Source organism: Schistocerca americana, chromosome X (genome assembly GCF_021461395.2).
Source record: "Schistocerca americana isolate TAMUIC-IGC-003095 chromosome X, iqSchAmer2.1, whole genome shotgun sequence".
NCBI lineage: Eukaryota > Metazoa > Arthropoda > Insecta > Orthoptera > Acrididae > Schistocerca > Schistocerca americana.
Genome location: NC_060130.1, coordinates 947,072,973 through 947,094,599, shown reverse-complemented (window position 1 = coordinate 947,094,599; position 21,627 = coordinate 947,072,973). Strand labels below are relative to the sequence as shown.

Here is a 21,627-nt window from a genome sequence, read left to right as displayed (position 1 = left end):
TTCATTTTGTTCAAGGGTGGCGAAGAATTCGACTCGCGGGACGTGCATTGGCACGAGTTCCACAGAGCTTAGCTTGGCTCGCACGTTCCCCCCACCGCCACACCACTTTGAGCGTGAGGACGGAGGAAACTGCGAACGCGCCACATTTAAATAGCAATGCAGTCGCACTGAGTGAGACTTGGTTTTATATTTCACATTTCACAACAACATAGATCGAAAACAAAACAAATTTACAGTGTTGTTAAATTATTTTTGGCGTACTGAAAACATATAATTTTAATCTGGTACACACTGTCGGAGCCGCGCGGGATTAGCCGAGCGGTCTATGGCGCTGCAGTCATGGACTGTGCGGCTGGTCCCGGCGGAGGTTCGAGTCCTCCCTCGGGCATGGGTGTGTGTGTTCGTCCTTAGGATAATCTAGGTTAAGTAGTGTGTAAGCTTAGGGACTGATGACTTTAGCAGTTAAGTCCCATAAGATTTCACACACACACACACACACACACACACACACACACACTCTGTCGGAATAAGGACAGACACAGATAATTTCACAGATTTTCGCACTCAGGTTGCCATGTAATCGTGACCTATTTAGTTTTGTAATCGAAAAAACGTCTTTCACACATTTATGTTGCTCGAAATATTGTAGAACTTTTGCAGCTTCATTATGGAGACATGGAAATTGTACCTGAGGAAAGGGATGTAGACTTCCTGGACAGTGTTCACGTTATACGGATTTGTCTTTAAAACGGGACTTTAAATCTGCCATGCACAGTGTAGCTTTCAACTGAAACTGCAAACTGTCTTGAAAACAGCTCGATAGCAGATGTAAGACTGGCGATGTCCTCATAACGTTTAGGAAACTGTCTTTGCAATTCTTTCAAGCCCACAATGATTTCTTCAAACCTCGCGTTTTATTTAAGGCCAGTGAACACAGACTGTGTTTCTCAAGATGTGTCCATTACACAATGCGATTTGTTCTTTAAACGCGTCCCCAGGAAATCAGAAATAATTTGTTTCTCTCCTTACAATGTCCTACAGTGAGCAGTATACAGTCAATTCCACGTAGAATGCGAGGTCTGCAATCTATTCCAGAAGTTCCAATTTTCGTTCCTGCACTCCTTTATCCTTCATAAAATCAACTACAACGAGTTTTAAATAGAAAAATCGTCCAGACATGCCCCTTCACTTGACCAATGTACTTTTCAGTAATATTCAAATTCTCCATACTCTTCGTTCAGTTCCAGCGAAAATTGTTGCAACTGACGGCGGAACAACGCGCGCAACTTCAGAAATTTTGCTATTCGTACCATCAAATTCTTCACGTACTTCATGCCTGCAAATTTAACACCAAGTGCTTCTTGATGTGGAGAACAATGAATCTCGTCTGTCGAGCGTTGTGATTTTTGGCTCTTTCGTTGCCAACAAAATTTTTATATTACTTCTGCATGGTATTGTAATGTAGCTTTATAGCAAATTTGCAGTACCCATTGCTTACGTGACTGCATAATATATATTGATAATTTTCATCTTTCTCTTGTGCAATTCCCATTGAATTTTAAAGGTTTGTGATGATAGATCGCCAGAGTACCTTTTTTGTGCAGACAACAACTAAACCTGTAAACGTCCCTCATACCACGAATAAATAGCGAGAGGAAACAGCGCTGACACCACGATTCCTCCGAACTGAAGAGAGGTGTGCCGATAGAAAAATGCCTAATACACAATACTAACAAGTAAGTGAAACATCGCGCTGTTCCAGGAGGACCTTCCAAGCCGAGACAGCCGGGCCTTGGCCCGCCCGCGGCCCGGGTGCAGCAGGGTGAAGCGGGCACGAGTCCACGTCCGCATAAACCTCACTCGGTATGACGCTGTGCAAATAAGGGCAGGTGTAGAGAGACGGAAAACTGTATGGAATTGCTGACAGAAAAGTATATGGAATTGCAGAACTGGCCTGCTCATAGCTCATAGCTCCGACTTGAACAGAGATTTTGTGCCTCATAACGTATGAGCAATCGGTTTTCACTTCCCGAACTTTTTCATACTTTGGTAAAATTCTGGATCCAAAAGTGAATGAAAGAGTATCAACAGGAGGTAGGCAGAAATATGGGACTTCATTCACTTTACACCACAAGGCTCACAACGTTAAAGCACTATCAAATGAACCAACTTGAAGCTTTGCAATACAGACGTCAATATCCCAGTAAACAACATGTGCTTCAAGGAGACAATCAGGCTAGAAATTATGAATAAGACAGATTTCGTAAGTTCAAAATGGCTCTGAGCACTATGGGACTTAACATCTGAGGTCATCAGTCACCTAGAACTTAGAACTACTTAAACCTAACTAACCTATGGACATCACACACATCCATGCTCGAGGCAGGATTCGAACCTGCGACCGTAGCGGTAGCGTGGTTCCAGACTGAAGCGCCTAGAACCGCTCGGCCACATCGGCCGGCATTTCGTAAGTCCAAGTATTATGTATGAAGGATAGGTAGAGAACAAAATTGTAGAAAAGGACATGATCAACTTAAGTACGACAGTTTTGTCGTGGCTCACATACAGATGAAACGATCAAATAAATACAATTTATTTTATGGGCGATGCTCTTTCCTCGGCGCCGATTATTAGAAAATAGAAACGAATGCATCTTTATAAAATGTGTTACTTATAAGATCTACCACACCATACAAACATAAGACATGTTTAATATTTCGTAAAGATTTGTACTTACAAAATGACAGGAGCCACGAATCTGCTACGCTGTTGTAGCAGGCGGAGAGATGATACTCCGAAATGCTGCGTCCCAGGTGGTGGGTAGGAAGGTTCTCACCGGCTTGTCAATGGACTTGAGCGAAATAAAATATCTTTCGCTGACCAAACACACAACAACCTCTACGGTTAACAACCGTAGTCATAACTCAGAGATTGCTCCATTCAACGTTGACTACGTTTGAAAGTCAAATAAAGAAACAAACTTTTTAGGCAAAATTCCATCACCTGGAAATAGCTACGGAGAACTGTACTTAAATACGCAGGGCAGTCACTTGAAAGATAATTTAGATGAATCGGAGCATCTGGAAATGCCCCTGGACAGACAGAAGATCGAAATTTAGATTGAAGACAGGGGAGATAAACAACATAGCAATAAATACAGTAAATTCCGTTATCCAACCAGGAAAATTCAAAATTTTTGCAGGTGAAATGGTTCGACAGGGACTCCAAGAAATGAATAACACTGGTCAGGAACGATTGGAATCACAAGGATATAGAATTTACAAAAGGATGCGAGCCAAATAGTAATGAAACTATGTCCACAATTCGGAACAGGATTCGTGGTCAACCTCAAAATATTAGTCAATAACAGAATTAAAAGCTCAATCTCTTAGAATTTCAACAGGAAATACGTAATGCTGTAAACAGAATATACACTATAATAAATGTCCATCCATAGCTAATGATAAAAATGATAGAAAAAAGACAGAGAGGATGTAAATACATTTTGAGAGCTTTTTGATCAGACAGCAACAAATATCAACAAATATCGCACCAAAATTTTAATTTGAGACTTCAGTGCCCAGTTATTATGAGAAAAGAGATGTGCAGATGTTATAGGGAACTAACCAGCACAAAGAAGAACGATCAAGAATGGCAGAAGACTGGTGCAGTCCTGTAGAAATCATGACGTGATCTCAAATTCAACATACTCCATGAGAAGACCAAATAAACTCAAAACCTGGAAACAGACTGGAAAAACGAGAATGGCAGCTGGATCATGTTTGCAAGGATGAGAACTACCAGATATAAATTTACAACGTGAAAGTCTTGAGAGGAGCAGACACCAATTTAGATCATTACTTGATTAAAATAAAAGTTAAATTCATCTCATCAATAAACAAAAAATCCCACCCCAAAAAGAAAAGAATCTATCACCTTCATAAACTGAGAAATAACGAGGAATATGAAGAACGAACTAGAAATATAGAACTAACAAACGATTCATGGGAGATAATTCTCCAGTCGAAACAAATGGCTAAACAAGTAGCGCCAATAGCCCAAAGAAAAAACACCAGTGGCGGATGATCAGTGCGATTAAACAGTGGGAGATAGACACCAAGCCTGGTTAAGATATCTGAGTCAAAAAAAAAAGAACCACAGTTGGAACTCACAGACCAAAGAAAAATAACCCAAAAATAATAAGGAGAGCTAAACGTCAATACCAAAAAGATATACTTTTAATGATAGAATAAAATAGCGAGAAAACAAACCCATGGGTCACTGAAAAATATTTAGCATACAACTCCAAAGATACGATCCGCCAATACTAAAGCTAAAAGGACAAAAAACAATAACATGACCCATAGCAATAAAGGAAACTCAGAAATTTTAGCAGAAACATTTAACAAACTTTTATACTGTGAAGATCCCTCAAAACTTCTTCAAATAAACACAGAGACCCCAATAAAGCACCACCGGAAAATATAAAGCCACCAAAGCTTTGAGGGAGTTCAAGAACTGCAAAGCATATGGAGAAGATCAAACATTTGCAGGACTCTGGAAATATCCAGGAGAACTTGCGAAAATATTATTACGCGACTGCATGGTGAAAAGCTGGCAAAAAGAAAAAGTATCAGAACTTTGAACTACGACTATAACGCATCCATTACACAAAAAGAGGAAAGAATCGGAGCAACTACAGAGGGATTTCCCTCTTGGATTACACATATAAAGTTTGTTTAAGAATTCTGTGCTGTCGCTGTAACGATCAACTTGAACAGTATCTTGGAGACTGTTAAGGAGGCTTTAGACCCTGGAGAAACAGCTCGGAACAGATGAGCACTCTAAAAAAGGTTATGTATGCCTGCAAAAGAAGACAAAAACAATTTGCACTCTTTGTAAACTTCAAGAAAGCTTACGATTGTGTCCTAAGATCTTCAGTGTCAGATATATCAAGGAATTTCGAACTTCATCCGAAATTAATAAAAATGATAAAAGTAACATTCACAAACACCAAATCCAAAATAAAATTCAAAGAACTGTCACGTCCGTTTACGATTAAAACAGGGCTAAGACAGCGCAATAGCCTATCACACAACTTTTCGACACTTCAACGACAGAATTGAAACCAAAAATAGACAAACGAAATAAAATGAGATGAACATTTACAGATGAGGAAAGACACCAAAGGTCAGCACGAACGAAACGATATTGGGCAATTTGGAAGGCTTGAACCATGCTCTTATCAAAGGAAACGATTAGCAAATGATTGACAAAAGAGGCCCAATGAGGCCGTGAAAGTATATAATAATAACAATAAAATCACAGGATACCGGCTTCTAGAGGAAAGTATGGTTGTGTGAAGTTTCTTCACCCGAATTCAGAAAAGATAAGTTCTGAATGGAAAGTTCTTGAAGACGTTACTTCTACCGCTTAGACGTTGCTGCTTTCACTAATTCCTTACGTATGAATGATACGAAGCACGGAAACAATTCTTTTCTAATTTCGTGATGGAGTGATACCAGGAAGGTATGGAGACAGAAAACTTCATTACTTAATAATTTACACTGAGTCTCCATTTTATAACACAGTTTTGAAATTTCGGCAGTATCTTACACACATAAACAATGAAAATATATTTTCAATGTAATATCGTCTGACAAAATATGTATACTTACCATCCCGTTCCGTGACACAGTCGCTGGAGATGCATTATCAATGTTTTCTGGTTCAAATATCACTTTGCAGGTGGGCGCCATAGAAAGCCTGTCCCCATTGGCGAGTGTAAGTGTCTTGTTATCGTCTAGGACCGAATTCAAGTTTTCTATCCAGATACTGTCAACAGGCCCGTCTAACACCATCCAAACATATTCTCCTAGAATTAATAAATGTATATTTAAGTGATGAAATAAAAAGTTAGAGATTATTATTAACTGTAGTAGAAGGACTCAAATTACTAATACCTTCCTCTGTTCGGGACAAGCAAGAAAGGGAAGACAGAAGCGGGCAAAGAATTGGGATTTCAGTTTAGTTGTTTACTTTGGGCGCTAGTGGCCAATCTCTGAGCACCGTAAAAGTAATCCCGACCAACACCACTGTGTGATAATACGAGGCACAAAGGTTGGAAGAAGCTCAAAGAAACATCACTAACTGGATCCCATATTTTGAGGAGGAAAAAGCGCACTTGCAAGTTATCAGTCCCAGCAATCTATCTCAAGCGAAAATTTGGCCCATGATTGTGACAGTCCACAGTTACGAGCTTTTGAATGTACAGCTATTAAACACGTGCATATAACATTTTCACTTTCTCCACCTCACCGCAGCCGTATAATGACGAGCATGAAGTACCGTATATTGGAGTGAGTAAGAGGTTTGTGAAATACTGTTTTTACATTGACAACAAGCTTTGATCATTGTTTTAATCCGCGTGTTCTCCAACCTCTACTGCTGCCAAGGATCTATTTGCTCTGAACGTTTTTATGGTGAGATTCAAAAATGAAGCGTAAATAAATGAAAGGAATTAGTTTATCGTTAAAGAAGTGGTGCAGAGCTATTTAATTATTAATATCGCTGTTATGCGTTATGTTCTTTGGATTTTAAAGCTGACACAATTAGGGTAAAGTACATTTACTGGAGATACGGGCTTCTTCAACGTGGTTGGCATGATTAAATTGTAAATTGAAAATCATTAATTTTCTTTCATAATATTTCAGAGTAACTCGTGATCTCGAACAAAATTTTAAAACACATTGGGCAGATGTGTCTATTTGCCCCAGCCCCTCCCACAGTTTCAACATTATCGTGAATGGGATTCTGGTTTTACTCCGCTGTGCTGTACTTTGCGCTCGGGCATTAGGCAGCTGCAGTGGGGCGGAGCGAGTGACAACTGAGGCGCGCGAAGTTTAAAAGATGGACATTCAGAAGGCCATAGCCGCGTACAGTCAAATTTATGGCCGCGATTTTAGAGCGGGATAGATTGTTTTTGGCTGATGTGTTGCAAGTGAACTTTTCTCCTTATAGTTGGTGCTGTTTCCTTGTAAGAGCTAGTTGCCTTCATGTGAGTTTACTTGAGCGATCTATATTAACATTCTTAGGTTTCCTTTTATAAGAGAAGTTGATGTGTTTGCGATAGCGGTCTCACTGCTACAAATACTCTTTTTGACTCACTGGATAAAAGAGTTATGCTAAGAAATTATTGTAATTTTACTGCGTAGAAAATAGGTTTTACATTTAAGCTATGTCAAAATGCGTCAAAATTTTCGAGTATGCTCCATGAAACGTACTTTTCAGTATACCTGTGTAATGCTAGTAGAATATAATTTCCACTGAAAAATAGTCCAACCACCTCAGTACTTTAATAAATTTAGTAAAATACAAGCTGTAGACAGATATGGGACGGTGTGTGTGTGTGTGTGTGTGTGTGTGTGTGTGTGTGTGTGTGTGTGTGTGTGCGTGTGCATGTGTTGTCGGGGTTGTTGGATTATTGGTGAAAAATGAGAACAAGTCGAAAGGAATTTCGTGTTTTATAATATAAAACTTGAGTAAAAACGAAAGAACGCTGCAGTTGCTAAGTAACAAAGGCAATAATGTAACCATGAGAACTTTATTTAATATTAAAATTTGATGACTTTTATCAGTTCTTTTTGTACTATCAGAAATCTAGTTGATGTCAGACGAGTGTCTAACTGATATATAACGCGGTCATGTTTCCTCGCATGCCCTAAAATGTGAGTTCGTGTTATACGTGTGTAGAGGGCTCGTAACCTCTGAACAAGAAATAGAGATTTGTGCTAGATGTTAGCCTTGAGCATTAGGAAACTTAAGCGAGTAGGTCCTTTCCAAACAATTTGGCTAGAGAATCGAAAGTTAGCATTATAATCTTTTCGAGTCTACTAGTCGGAGGAGCTCATTTATCGACATATTTATGAGGAATGAAACTGAAAAACTGAATAGATTCTATTTCACCTTGTCTATTGAATATCTAAAACTCATCTGCGCTGATAATAATGCACTAATGTACTCTTATATTTTCCACGAGTAGCTACTGACTTTGTCTCTTTCGACTGCATAGCGATGCTAATCTGACTGTATAACTCTCACGTTGGTAGCAAAATAAGAAAAGTGAAATTTCGTACCTTTTTTCAGTTTAAGCGTCTTCCGCCACATTGCTGAAAAAATTCCATCTGTCCAATCATTTGTTGCTACGTCCAAGCGACCAAACATCTGTGAGGCTGTGATTGCTTTCGGGTTCATCCGCATTTCCCTGTATCGATAAAAATAATCAATTACAAGACATATTTAACTCAACTTGTATTGAAAAAACGTGTGTGACAATATTGATTGGGGAATGAACATTGTTCTAATTAGTTTGTTACTTACATTTTATTATTTTCACTTCGACATTTTTGGACGTTGGTATCAATATTGAAACACTCATGAATTTAACATAAATGTATAATCATTATATTATAATACTACCTGACAGTTATAAAAATTCGTGTTTGACAGCTAGTTGTCTACTCAAAGATATTTTCTACAGGTATAGACAGCCACAATGGTTTACTCAGAGTTGACATGAGCCCATCTACGACGCAGGCAATAAAGCCGAAATAAGCTTATATATTAAAATAAAATATCAAGTAACATAATGTTTTCCAATTCTCTGAATAGTATATTACAATTAATATGATCGAATACATAAAATGATATATTTAATAGAGACTTTCATAGGTTTTCATTGTTTATCGAAATCTTGTTTTTAGCTTATAGCCTATACACTTGTAACAGCGATAAAAATGTGGAAATTAAATGTGTGACAACATGGTGATTCTCCTCTTTGGCACAATGCTATTGTAAGTCTATGCAGAAGGAGCATAATTAAGATACTTTTTAAGTTAGGCTCAGGACTCTAGAACAAGTGCTCAAGAAATAAACGGGTATGAATTCCAAGTACTGAGTCGGGAAAGAAACCTACTTAATATGATTTCTTCTTTTATTCTGATTCAGCGCCTTCTCGACGCTTCATCGTCAACGTAAGCTGTTAAGTCCACCAATAGACGTATGTTTGAGATTTCACGACAGCTTCATACTCGGTTTACACTTGGATTTGAAACATGCCCCTTGGTCGTATTTTACTGTACGTCCCATTGATTCCAGATATTGGTTCAAATGGCTCTGAGCACTATGGGACTTAACATCTATGGTCATCAGTCCCCTAGAACTTAGAACTACTTAAACCTAACTAACCTAAGGACATCACACAACACCCAGGATTCCAAATCTCTACACACTGATTGAGACTGAGGATTGAGCGACTTTCAGGCATCTCATCAAAAGTAAAGTACCCCATTTTCATAACCCGTCTACTCGTCGCGTCCGTGATCTTCTATAAGCCACTCGTGCCTCCGGGGTGGTAGCAAATGGCGAGCTCAGTCTTCAGTGGCTGGGTACGGGTTTCGCGAACCCAGGTTTGTTGAGCTGGGAAGTGGTAAGCGCCGCCAATAATCTGTAACTGTGAGCTCTGGGCATGCTCCAGCGACTACCGTGCGGTACGCCGGTGGAACTTTGTGTGTCCCAGAGAACGTCGATCTTGGCTGATGGTCCGGATCTGGAGGATGGCAAAAACTTCTGTTTTTTTATTTTTATATTTTGCTATAGGGAAACCACAGTCTCAAGATGTGCTACGAGCGAATGTGATGGCTAGCTGCTGGCGTGAAACAATCGCTAGCAGGTAACCTCAGGGGAACTTGCTGCACCTCACCTGTAGGCTGCAAGGCTTTCCCAGGCTAGCGGAGCTCTGTCTGGGTGGCCCCTATTTTCTAAGTGGCTCATAGGACCGAGAGCGATAATGAATTACAGACAAAAAATCCTCCAGTGGGTCGGGCTGACCATTCAACCACCATAGACAGCTCTGCGGATTAGTCCTCCTGAGCAGTCAACAGTGACGATGAGAAATATGGATGGTAACAGGGTAAATCTGAATCAAAATGAATTTATTGTTGTTAGAAGAGAAAGAGGACGGTCGAAAGGGTATCTCCCTTTTATACTCAGAACGTACTGGAATGCATAACTATATCGTTAAAATCAGTGAAGCGACTTAAAAGTGGGACGTTACTCCAGCTAAACAAGAAAAAAATTAATTCAGAGCAAAAAGTTGAGGAATACCATGTTGTGGTAGGGAAGTATAATTTATTATAGCTTTTGACTTTCAGAACCTTTTGTTTATTTATATTGGCTATTGGTTTCATGACCATACAACCAACGATAGTTTATACATATCAGTAACCACTAACAGCCTTGACTACTATCTATTTTCAAATTTAAATCCATTCACAGCATCTGGCAGATTATAATAAGGCATGTTCCCCCGACTGAAAGTACGGCCATGTATCCCAAACTTCCTGAGCTGTGTTAAGTGTCAGCTATATGGTCGCACAACTCTAGCATGCAAGGGGCATGCAACGTATGGCAAATGGGGCAAAGCACCCAATGAAGCAAGAGTCACGCTTCCAGAATTCTATGTAAATTGCGCTGATGACCACGCAGCGTGTATATCAGGAACTCCACAGGCGTCCAAGGCAAACTTATCTACCTCTAACAATTATTTACGTGCTAATATCTATGGAATTGTGTTCTTCTTAGCACGTATCTATGAGCGTAAGCAGCGAGGCTAAATAAAACAATGTTGCAACGGTGTTTGCTATTAACACATCTATTGTTCATAACGACGGAAAAATGAAGTGCTAGCACGCAGTTTCGACAAGTAACAGATTTACAATTCTACATGTTGTAGACACATGATTAGTGAACACGAGCTGTGCCGACATAAGTAAGTACCTAGATTTTGGGATTCTGTGAGAATAAATGCAGCAATGAATTCTAATACTCTTTTACCTCCAATGTCAGTGTTTCTTCTTTCAGTCAGAGAAAGTTTTCACTAAATAATAGAAACTGTGCATCTTAAAATTCCGCCACAACCAACAGACTGTGAAAAAAATTTTACAGAACTATCTTCATGGTGAGTGCTCTACCAACTGAGCTACCCAAGCACGACTCACGCCCCGTCCTCATAGCTCTAATTCCGCCAGTACCTCGTCTCCTACCTTCCAAACTTCGCAGACGCTCTCCTGTATAGCCCGCATCTCGTGGTCGTGCGGTAGCGTTCTCGCTTCTCACGCCCGGGGTTCCCGGGTTCGATTCCCGGCGGGGTCAGGGATTTTCTCTGCCTCGTGATGGCTGGGTGTTGTGTGATGTCCTTAGGTTAGTTAGGTTTAAGTAGTTCTAAGTTCTAGGGGACTGATGACCATCGATGTTAAGTCCCATAGTGCTCAGAGCCATTTGAACCATTTTTTTTTTCTCCTGTATACCTTGCAGAACTAGCACTCCTGGAAGAAAGGATATTGTGGAAACATGGCTAGCCACAGCCTAGGGGATGTTTCCAGAATGAAATTTTCACACTGCAGCGGAGTTTGCGCTGATATGAAACTTCCTGGCAGATTAAAACTGTGTGCCGGACCGCGACTCGAACTCGGTACCTTTGTCTTTCGCGGACAAGTGCTCTACCAACTGAGCTACCCAAGCACGACTCACGCCCCGTCCTCACAGCTCTAATTCCGCCAGTACCTCGTCTCCTGCCTTCCAAACTTCGCAGAAGCTCTCCTGCATACCTTGCAGAACTAGTTCTTGTGGCGAGGCTCTGTGTGACGAGAGCAGCCCGGTATTCAGGACAGAGCTAGTGGAACAAACCACTGCTGTTGATCCTAATCTGTTTTAATAAAAGAACGTGGCATCGTTTGCTCGTATAGCAGCGACCAGAGAGCATGTGCAGTACTGGCAGCATTAAGCTTTCGCCGAGATACAGTAATACACTCTAAGACAATAAGAGACACGTCACGAAGGAATTACCTGAATGCGATGGAAATCAGTAGATGTGATGTACCTGTGCAGACAAAGAAATGATCACAATTTCAGAAAAACTGGCTTATTTACTCAAGAGAAAGAGCTTCATAAATTGAACAAGCGAGTCCACCTCTGGCCCTCATACAAGCAGTTATTCAGGATGAAATTTAGCGACACAGTTTTTGGATGTCGTGCCAAACATTGTCCAACTGGCCAAATGGTCCGACATCCAGAAGTGATGATCTGGGGTGCCATTTCTTTTCATAGGACACCCTTTGGGCCGGCCGGAGTGGCCAAGCGGTTCTAGGCGCTACTGTCTGGAACCGCGCGACCGCTACGGTCGCAGGTTCGAATCCTGCCTCGGGCATGGATGTGTGTGATGTCCTTAGGTTAGTTAGGTTTAAGTAGCTCTAAGTTCTAGGGGACTGATGACCACTGCAGTTAAGTCCCATAGTGCTCAGAGCCATTTGAACCAACACCCTTTGGTTGTCATCCAGGCACACTTACAGCGCAGCGGTGCGTCGACGACATTCCACGCCTCGTTTTGTCACCTTTCACGGGAAGACATACTCGGCTTACATTTCAGCAAGATAATGCCCATCTGCACACTGCGAGAGCTTCTACTGATTGTTTTCGTGCTTCTCAAATACTTCTTTGGCCAGCGAGGTCGCCAAATCTGTCTCCAATTGAGAACGTTTGGAACATTATAGGCAGGGCCCTCCAACCAGCTCGCGATTTTGACGGCCACCCATTGGACAGAATTTGTCACGATATCCCTCAGGAGGACATCCAACAACTCTATCAATCAACGCCAAGCCGAATAACTGCTTGCATAAGGCTTAGAGGTGGACCAACGCGTTACTGACTTGCTCAGTTTTTGTGGAGCTCTTTCTCTCGAATAAATCATCCAAATTTTCTGAAATTCTATTAATTTGTTTTCATGTACATGTACATCACACCTGTAAATTTCCATCCCATTCGTATATTTACTTCGTGGTGCATCGTGTCTTTTCTCCCTTACAATGTGCATTTAAACACTCGAAGTAGTGGTTATGGGTATCCTATTCATTGGCCAACTGTAGCAGCACTGCACAGTGTCCCAACGTACGTTTGCCCACTGAAGCTGCACATAAAGTGCCTCTACGACGTCTTGCCTTGCGCTCTACTTGCGCCTCCAACGTAACCTGAGCGCAACGCCTGCCGCGCGGAGTGGCCGAGCGGTTTGAGGCGCCTTGTCACGGATTGCGCGGTCCCTCCCGCCGGAGATCCGAGTCCTCCCTCGGGCATGGCTGTGTGTGTTGTTCTTAGCCTAAGTTAGTTTAAGTAGTGCGTAAGTCTAGGGACCGATGACCTCAGCTATTTGCTTCCTTAGGAACTCACTCACTCATACACACACACACACACACACACACACACACTCACTCACTCACTCTAACGCCCACATGTCACTTAGAATATAAAGAACCAGCGCAACGGAAAACAAGAAACGGCAAAATCGGAGGGAGTAGACAGTGACTGGATTACGTATGCAGCTGGAGAGATGTGATTTACACGCTCGGGGAGTCAATGCTTGGATACAGTCTTTCATGATTATATTACTGCAAAAGTGTAAAATAACTGCGGAATACCTGTGAAACTGTCCCATGGCGGTGAGCGCTTTCATCAGCGTGTGTATGCATGCGGTTTTGCCAGCCCCTGCTGGACCCAGAGTCATAATTCCGTGGCGCACCCGCTGTGTCTCGTACAACTGCGCAGCAAACAGAAAGTAAAAATAGCTATTTGAATGTTTATGTGTTAAAGTAACGTTTGATGCGATGCGATGAGAAGATGGTGCAATGTTGCTGCGGTGCAAATGATTGCACATAGCGACTGCTCCTTGTCTCGAAATACAGTTATGGAGACTGCTGGAAGAAAATTGTTATATAAGAACAATCGTTATGCACCTTAAACGTTCTGTCACTGCTACAGTATAAAATTATAATCTGTCTTATTGGAAAACTACTTGCTTGTTGAAGTAAATATTAATCTACTTTGTATACCGACGTAACGGAGCCTCCTTTACTCGTACTAAATGTTAATATGAAGGATGGTGTATTATAGTTGCCCATTTCCATTGTAAATTTATATCTGTCGTTAAGCAAATTATTCAGAATTATCCTTCCCACTAACATTGTTTCTGGTCGTCTATAGCCTGATCCACGAACGATGACGGTTCGCGCTTGTCAGGGATGGGACGGGGATTGCATTGTTGACGATTCCAAGCGACAGTTGCGGTACACGTATGCGTATGCTTTCCGTTTGAAGAACGCGTATATTCTGCAAACTATGTCTTTCCGTCTTTCCATCTTACAATTCCGTCGACGACGAGGTAAGATGGTGCAGAAGCTCGGATTTTGGAAGCAAGGGTAAAATAAATGTAGGTACATATCTACAATTGAAACAGAGCCAGAAATTTAAGAAATAAGTTAAGACTAAGAATAGGATCAGTACCGCTTCACGTGTTCCTACTTCTCGCCGGAATCAAAAATGATCTTCCACGAGGTCGACTTCTACCAGTTTTTCCATTCTTCTACAATGAATTCGTTTTAGTATTTTTCAGCCATGACTTGTTAACGTGATAGTTCGATAATATTCACACTTGTTCGCACCTGCTTTCTTTGGAATTTGTATAATAATAATTATTATTATTATTCTTGAAGTCTGAGGGTATTTCACCTGTCTCATACATCTTGCACACCAGGTGGAAGAGCTTTACCATGGCTGGTTCTCCCAAGGCTATAAGTACTTCTGACGAAATATCGTCTATCCACGGGGTTCCTTCAGATTCTTCTCGGAGTATTATGTTTCCCATCTGATCTACATCTACGTTGACTTCCCCTTCTATAATATTGCTTCAAAACTAATCTCCCATATATATGCACTCTGAGTACTCCTTTCATCTTTCAGTTTTCCCTTCTTTGCTTAGGACTGAGCTCTTGATATTCGTACAACTGCTAGTCTTTTCCCCAAAGACCTCTTTAATTTTCCTATAGGCGGTATCAATATTTCCCTAGTGAAATATGCTTCTATATCCTTATCTTTGTCTTCTAGTCATACCTGCTTAGCAATTTTGCACTTCCGTCTATCTTATTTTTTAAACGGCTGTATTCCTTTTTACCTGCTACATTTTTAATTTTTTTCCTTTCATCAATTAAATTTAATATCTCTTGTGTTGTCCAAGAATTTCTACTAGACCTTGTCTTTTTACCTAGTTGATCCTCTGATGCCTTCACTCTTTCCTCTCTTAAAGCTACTCATCCGTCTTCTACTGTATTCTTTTCCCCTCTTCTAGTCAACCATTGCCTAATGCTTCCTCTAAAACTCCCAGCAAACTCTCATACTTCCCACTTATCCAGGTTCCATCTTCTCAATTTCCTACCCCTCTCCGATTTCTTCAGTTTTAATTTATAGTTAATGACCAACAAATTGTGGTCAGTGTTTACATCTGCCCCTGGAAATGTTTTACAATTTAAAATCTGGTCTAAATCTCCGTCTAACCATCACATAATCTGTCTGAAACCTTTTGGTGTCTCCATGCCTCTTCCACGATCCTTAAACCAGGTGCTGGCGATGATTAAATTATATTCTGTACAAAATTCTACCAGACGGCTTCCTCTTTCATTCCTCTCACTCAGTCCCTTATTCACCTACTAATTTTCTTTCTCTTCCTTTTCCTACTATCGAATAACAGTCCCCATCGCAACTAAATTTTCGTCTCCCTTAACTATCTGAGTAATTTCTTTTATCTCATCATACATTACTTCAATCTCTTCATCGTCTGCGGAGCTAGTTGGCATGTAAACTTGTACTACTGTGGTAGGCGTGGGTTTCGTGTCTATCTGTTTACGATAATGCGTTCACTATGCTGTTCGTAGTACCTTACCCGCATTCCTATTTTCTTGTTGTTGTTGTTGTTGTGGTCTTCAGTCCTGAGACTGGTTTGATGCAGCTCTCCATGCTACTCTACCCTGTGCAAGCTTCTTCAATCTCCCAGTACCTACTGCAACCTACATCCTTCTGTATCTGCTTAGTGTATTCATCTCTTGGTCTCCTTCCACGATTTTTACCCTCCACGCTGCCCTCCAATACTAAATTGGTGGTCCCTTGATGCCTCAACACATGTCCTACCAACCGATCCCTTCTTCTAGTCAAGTTGTGCCACAAACTTCTCTTCTCCCCAATCCTATTCAATACTTCCTCATTAGTTATGTGATCTACGCATCTAATCTTCAGCATTCTTCTGTAGCACCACATTTCAAAAGCTTCTATTCTCTTCTTGTCCAAACTATTTATCGTCCATGTTTCACTTCCACACATGGCTACACTCCATACAAATACTTTCAGAAATGACTTCCTGACACTTAAATCTATACTCGGAGTTAACAAATTTCTCTTTTTCAGAAACGCTTTCCTTGCCATTGCCAGTCTACATTTGATATCCTCTCTACTTCGACCATCATCAGTTATTTTTCTCCCCAAACAGCAAAACACCTTTACTACTTTAAGTGTCTCATTTCCTAATCTAATTCCCTCAGCATCACCCGACTTAATTCGACTATATTTCATTATCCTCGTTTTGTTTTTGTTGATGTTCATCTTACATCCTCCTTTCAAAACACTGTCCATTCCATACAACTGCTCTTCCAAGTCCTTTGCTGTCTCTGACAGAATTACAATGTCATCGGCGAACCTCAAAGTTTTTATTTCTTCTCCATGGATTTTAATACCTACTCCGAATTTTTCTTTTGTTTCCTTCACTGCTTGCTCAATATACAGATTGAATAACATCGGGGAGAGACTACAACCCTGTCTCACTCCCTTCCCAACCACTGCTTCCCTTTCATGTCCCTCGACTCTTTATAACTGCCATCTGGTTTCTGCACAAACTGTAAATAGCCTTTCGCTCCCTGTATTTTACCCGTGCCACCTTCAGAATTTGAAAGAGCGTATTCCAGTCAACATTGTCAAAAGCTTTCTCCAAGTCTACAAATGCTAGAAACTTAGGTTTGCCTTTCCTTAATCTAGCTTCTAAGATAAGTCGTAGGGTCAGTATTGCCTCACGTGTCCCAACATTTCTACAGAATCCAAACTGATCTTCCCCGAGGTCAGCTTCTACTAGTTTTTCCATTCGTCTTTAAAGAGTCCGCGTTAGTATTTTGCAGCCGTGACTTATTAAACTGATAGTTCGGTAATTTTCACATTTGTCAACACCTGCTTTCTTTGGGATTGGAATTATTATATTCTTGGTTCAAAAATGGATCAAATGGCTCTGAGCACTATGGGACTTAACATCTTAGGTCATCAGTCCCCTAGAACTTAGAACTACTTAAATCTAACTAACCTAAGGACATCACACACATCCATTCCCGAGGCAGGATTCGAACCTGCAACCGTAGCAGTCGCGCGGTTCCGGACTGAAGTGCCTGGAACCGCTCGGCCACCACGGTCGGCGCTTATATTCTTCTTGAAGTCTGGGGGTATTTCGCCTGTTTCATACATCTTGCTCACCAGATGGTAGAGTTTCGTCTGGACTGCCTCTCCCAAGGCTGTCAGTAGTTCTAATGGAATGTTGTCTACTCCCGGGGCCTTGTTTCGACTCAGGTCTTTCAGTGCACTGTCAAACTCTTCACGCAGTATTATGTCTCCCATTTCATCTTCATCTACATCCTCTTCCATTTCCATAATATTGTCCTCAAGTACATCACCCTTGTACAGACCCTCTTTATACTCCTTCCACCTTTCTGATTTCCCTTCTTTGCTTAGAACTGGGTATCCACCTGAGCTCTTGATATTCATACAAGTAGTTCTCTTCTCTGCAAAGGTCTCTTTAATTTTCCTGTAGGCAGTATCTATCTTACCCCTAGTGAGATAAGCCTCTACATCCTTACGTTTGTCCTCTAGCCATGCCTGCTTAGCCATTTTGCACTTGCTATCGATCTCATTTTTGAGACGTTTGTATTCCTTTTTGCCTGCTTCATTTACTGCATTTTTATATTTTCTCCTTTCATAAATTAAATTCAATATTTCTTCTGTTACCCAATGATTTCTACTAGCCCTCGTCTGTTTACCTACTTGATCCTCTGCTGCCTTCACTACTTCATCCCTCAGAGCTACCCATTCTTCTTCTTCTTTATTTCTTTCCCCCGTTCCTGTCAGTTGTTCCCTAATGCTCTCTCTGAAACTCTCTACAACCTCTGGTTCTTTCAGTTTATCCAGATCCCATCTCTTTAAGTTCCAAGATTTTTCAGTTTCTTCAGTTTTGATCTACAAGTCATAACCAATAGATTGTGGTCATAATCCACATCTGCCCCTGGAAATGTCTTACAATTTAAAACCTGGTTCCTAAATCTCTGTCTTACCATTATATAATCTATCTGAAACCTGTCAGTATCTCCAGGCTTCTTCCATGTATACAACCTTCTTTCATGATTCTTGAACCAAGTGTTAGCTATGATTAAGTTGTGCTCTGTGCAAAATTCTACCAGGCGGCTTCCTCTTTCATTTCTTACCTCCAATCCATATTCACCTACTATGTTTCCTTCTCTCCCTTTTCCTACTGCCGAATTCCAGTCACCCATGACTATTAAATTTTCGTCTCCCTTCACAATCTGAATAATTTCTTTTATTTCATCATACATTTCTTCAATTTCTTCGTCATCAGCAGAGCTAGTTGGCATACAAACTTGTACTACTGTAGTAGGCGTGGGCTTCGTATCTATCTTGGCCACAATAATGCGTTCACTATGCTGTTTGTAGTAGCTTACCCGCATTCCTATTTTCCTATTCATTATTAAACCTACTCCTGCATTACCCCTATTTGATTTTGTGTTTATAGCCCTGTAGTCACCTGACCAGAAGTCTTGTTCCTCCTTCTACTCCCGGGTTCGATTCCCGGCGGGGTCAGGGATTTTCTCTACCTCGTGAGGACTGGGTGTTGTGTGCTGTCCTTAGGTTAGTTAGGTTTAAGTAGTTCTAAGTTCTAGGGGACTGATGACCTTAGATGTTAAGTCCCATAGTGCTCAGAGCCATTTTGAACCTCCTTCCACCGAACTTCACTAATTCCCACTATATCTAACTTTAACCTATCCATTTCCCTTTTTAAATTTTCTAACCTACCTGCCCAATTAAGGGATCTGACATTCCACGCTCCTATTTTCTTATTCATTATTAAACCCACTCCTGCTTTACCACGATTTGACTTTGTATTTATAACGCTGTAGTCACCTGATCAGACGTTCTGTTCCTCCTGTCATCGAAGTTCATTTATGCCCACTATATCTAATTTCAACCTATCCATTACTCTCTTTAAATTTTGTAAGCTACCTGGCCGATTAAGGGATCTAACACTCCACGCTCTGATACGTAGAACGCCAGGTTTGTTTCTCCTGATAACGATATCCACCTGAGTAATCCCCGCCCGGAGATCCGAATGAGTGACTATTTTACCTCCAGAATATTTAAGCAAGAACATGCCATCTTCATTTAACCATACAGTAGACGTACATGCCGTCGGGAAAAGTTACGGCTGTAGTTTCCTTTTGTTTTCAGCCGTTCGCTGTATCAACACAGCAAAACCGTTTTGTTTGGAGTTACAAGGCCAGATTAGTCAATTATCCAGACTGTTACCACTGCAACTACTGGAAAGGCTGCTGCTCCTCTTAGGAACCATACGTTTGTGTGGCCTCTCAACAGATACCCCTCTGTTGTGGTTGTACCTACGGTATGACTATATGTATCGTTGAGGCACGCAAGCCGCCCCACCAACGGCCAGGTCCATGGTTCATGGCGGGTATCATTGCTTAATGTAACCAAACTAGGTGGCGTTCTTGCTGTGCCGTTCCTTCTCTAACAGTTTGGCGATTTACATATGCATATTGTTCTTTACCCTTAAAAGTTGTGGTCTTCTTCATCGTTTCTAAGTTTGTGAAGGTCCATATATGTCACTTAAATTTGATTTTAGTCCCTAATTACTACTTGGCAGGGTATTGTCGCCATAGTTTCTTTTAAAGATCAGTCTCATAGATGTTCATGTTTCTTAAATATCAATAATGATTTAATGTCACATGGCTAATTTGAATTTGCTAATAGGTGAAAAATTTGAAGCTGTTGTAAAATTTTGTGTCCAGTGTATTGATACAGGAGCTGAAGTAGCGAAAAATGCTAGAAGTTCATTGCTCTCATTTCCTGAAGAAGCCATTCTGGATGAACCTGACACTGTTTGTTCTTGTGAAATACTTAATGTATGCAAAAATCTGTATTGCATGAATTGTTTTTATCTTGTCAAAAATTTTAAAAAAAAGTATTGCTCTTGGAACCTACAAAATTTTCGTTCTATATCATAAAAACGTCGAAACAAGGCTTAGCATTACGCAGAACCAACACTCGCTGGTACACAACAAACATCAGATATTAATTGCAAATACGTTACATGTTGAGTTCGCCAGAAATGATAAATATAATCCCCCGAAAGGTACAGTGTTAACAATTCTATGTAACAATGCTTGTAACAGGCATTTTCTCAGACGGATGCAAATGAAATGCAATGGACTGATGCCAACAGTGCAGTTTGTTAGGAGATATACCTGTATGAGCTTGAGAACCCAAGGTGGATGGAAAATGAGTCCAGCTTCCTCTACCTGCTCGGCAATCGCGCTTTCGAGATCCGGGTACGACGTCTTCTCAAGCGCTTGGTTGGGGAACAAGTCCGCTACCAGAGAGATGAACAGCGGCTCGTCTTCGTCTGCAAAAACCAACATAGGATTGTTGCGTTTGACAACTGGATTTTATACAGGATGTGATGCTAACACAACTGTGTTTTATCTCTAACTTATTTTATGGTTTTTGCTTCAGTAATGTTGTCACAACTGAAGGAGATCTATGAAACTTTCTGTTTCATTGATAACTTCCTGGGCTTTGGCAATTAAAGGTACAGATGTAGAAGAGAGAAGTCAAGTGGGTATTTTCGAGGGATAAATCCCCAGTCACTATGTCAAGGTAATAACTGAGGTGTGCACTTTGTTGTGTAGAAATAAAGAAAAGTCAGACGCGGACATACGCATAAAAAATATGGATCTAGCGGTGCAGAGGTTCATGTATCAACCATAAAAGAGAACAGTGTCAGTCATTTTGAATGATGGGAATCTATATAAAAATAAATAGATGATCGTACTGCTTTGACACAACAGATACCGATTGATTCCTAGACCTAGGCACAATTCTAAACCAGAATAAATTCCTGAATAATAAATTTAGTTAAATAGTTGATATATACTGTTATCTAAGAGTTTCAAGAATAATATAGTTGACCACTATTGTAAAGTAGAGCAAATATGTCGAAGCTTATTACTTCCATGCATCTGATTTCAAAGGAGGAGTAATTATTCACGAGATGATAGCTAGTGCTTCAGTATAATTGCTTTCAGTTTTAACACAGAGTAGGCTAAGAGTTTAGTGTGCTAACATTATACCATAGCGCAACATTAACATCGTGTTGCTGTGGAGGTAATATCACTGTGTAATAGTCGTGATTGAATGTCTGTTTCAACATTAGGAAAGGTCCCGAAAATCTCATTTTTTCCAGTATAGTACATGACAACGTAAGAGATGAAAGTGTGGAATGTGACTACAGTAGCGTATTTAAAAAGAAGTGCATCCGTTCCATTATTTACCAGTCTCTGTGCGTTGCGTGAC

At 40.7% G+C, this 21,627-nt stretch overlaps 1 protein-coding gene across 1 annotated transcript in view; it reads right to left on the bottom strand.

Moving 5' to 3' along the window:
* Nucleotides 1-21,627, bottom strand: part of LOC124556419 (dynein axonemal heavy chain 5) — an 876,134-nt gene that overhangs the window by 352,430 nt on the left and 502,077 nt on the right. The window contains exons 40-43 of the mRNA XM_047130377.1: nucleotides 20,520-20,677; nucleotides 13,527-13,645; nucleotides 8,136-8,263; nucleotides 5,679-5,875 (exon numbers count right to left, since the gene is read on the bottom strand). Coding sequence (XP_046986333.1) covers nucleotides 5,679-5,875; nucleotides 8,136-8,263; nucleotides 13,527-13,645; nucleotides 20,520-20,677 — 602 coding nt within the window. The remainder of the gene's footprint in view (nucleotides 1-5,678; nucleotides 5,876-8,135; nucleotides 8,264-13,526; nucleotides 13,646-20,519; nucleotides 20,678-21,627) is intronic.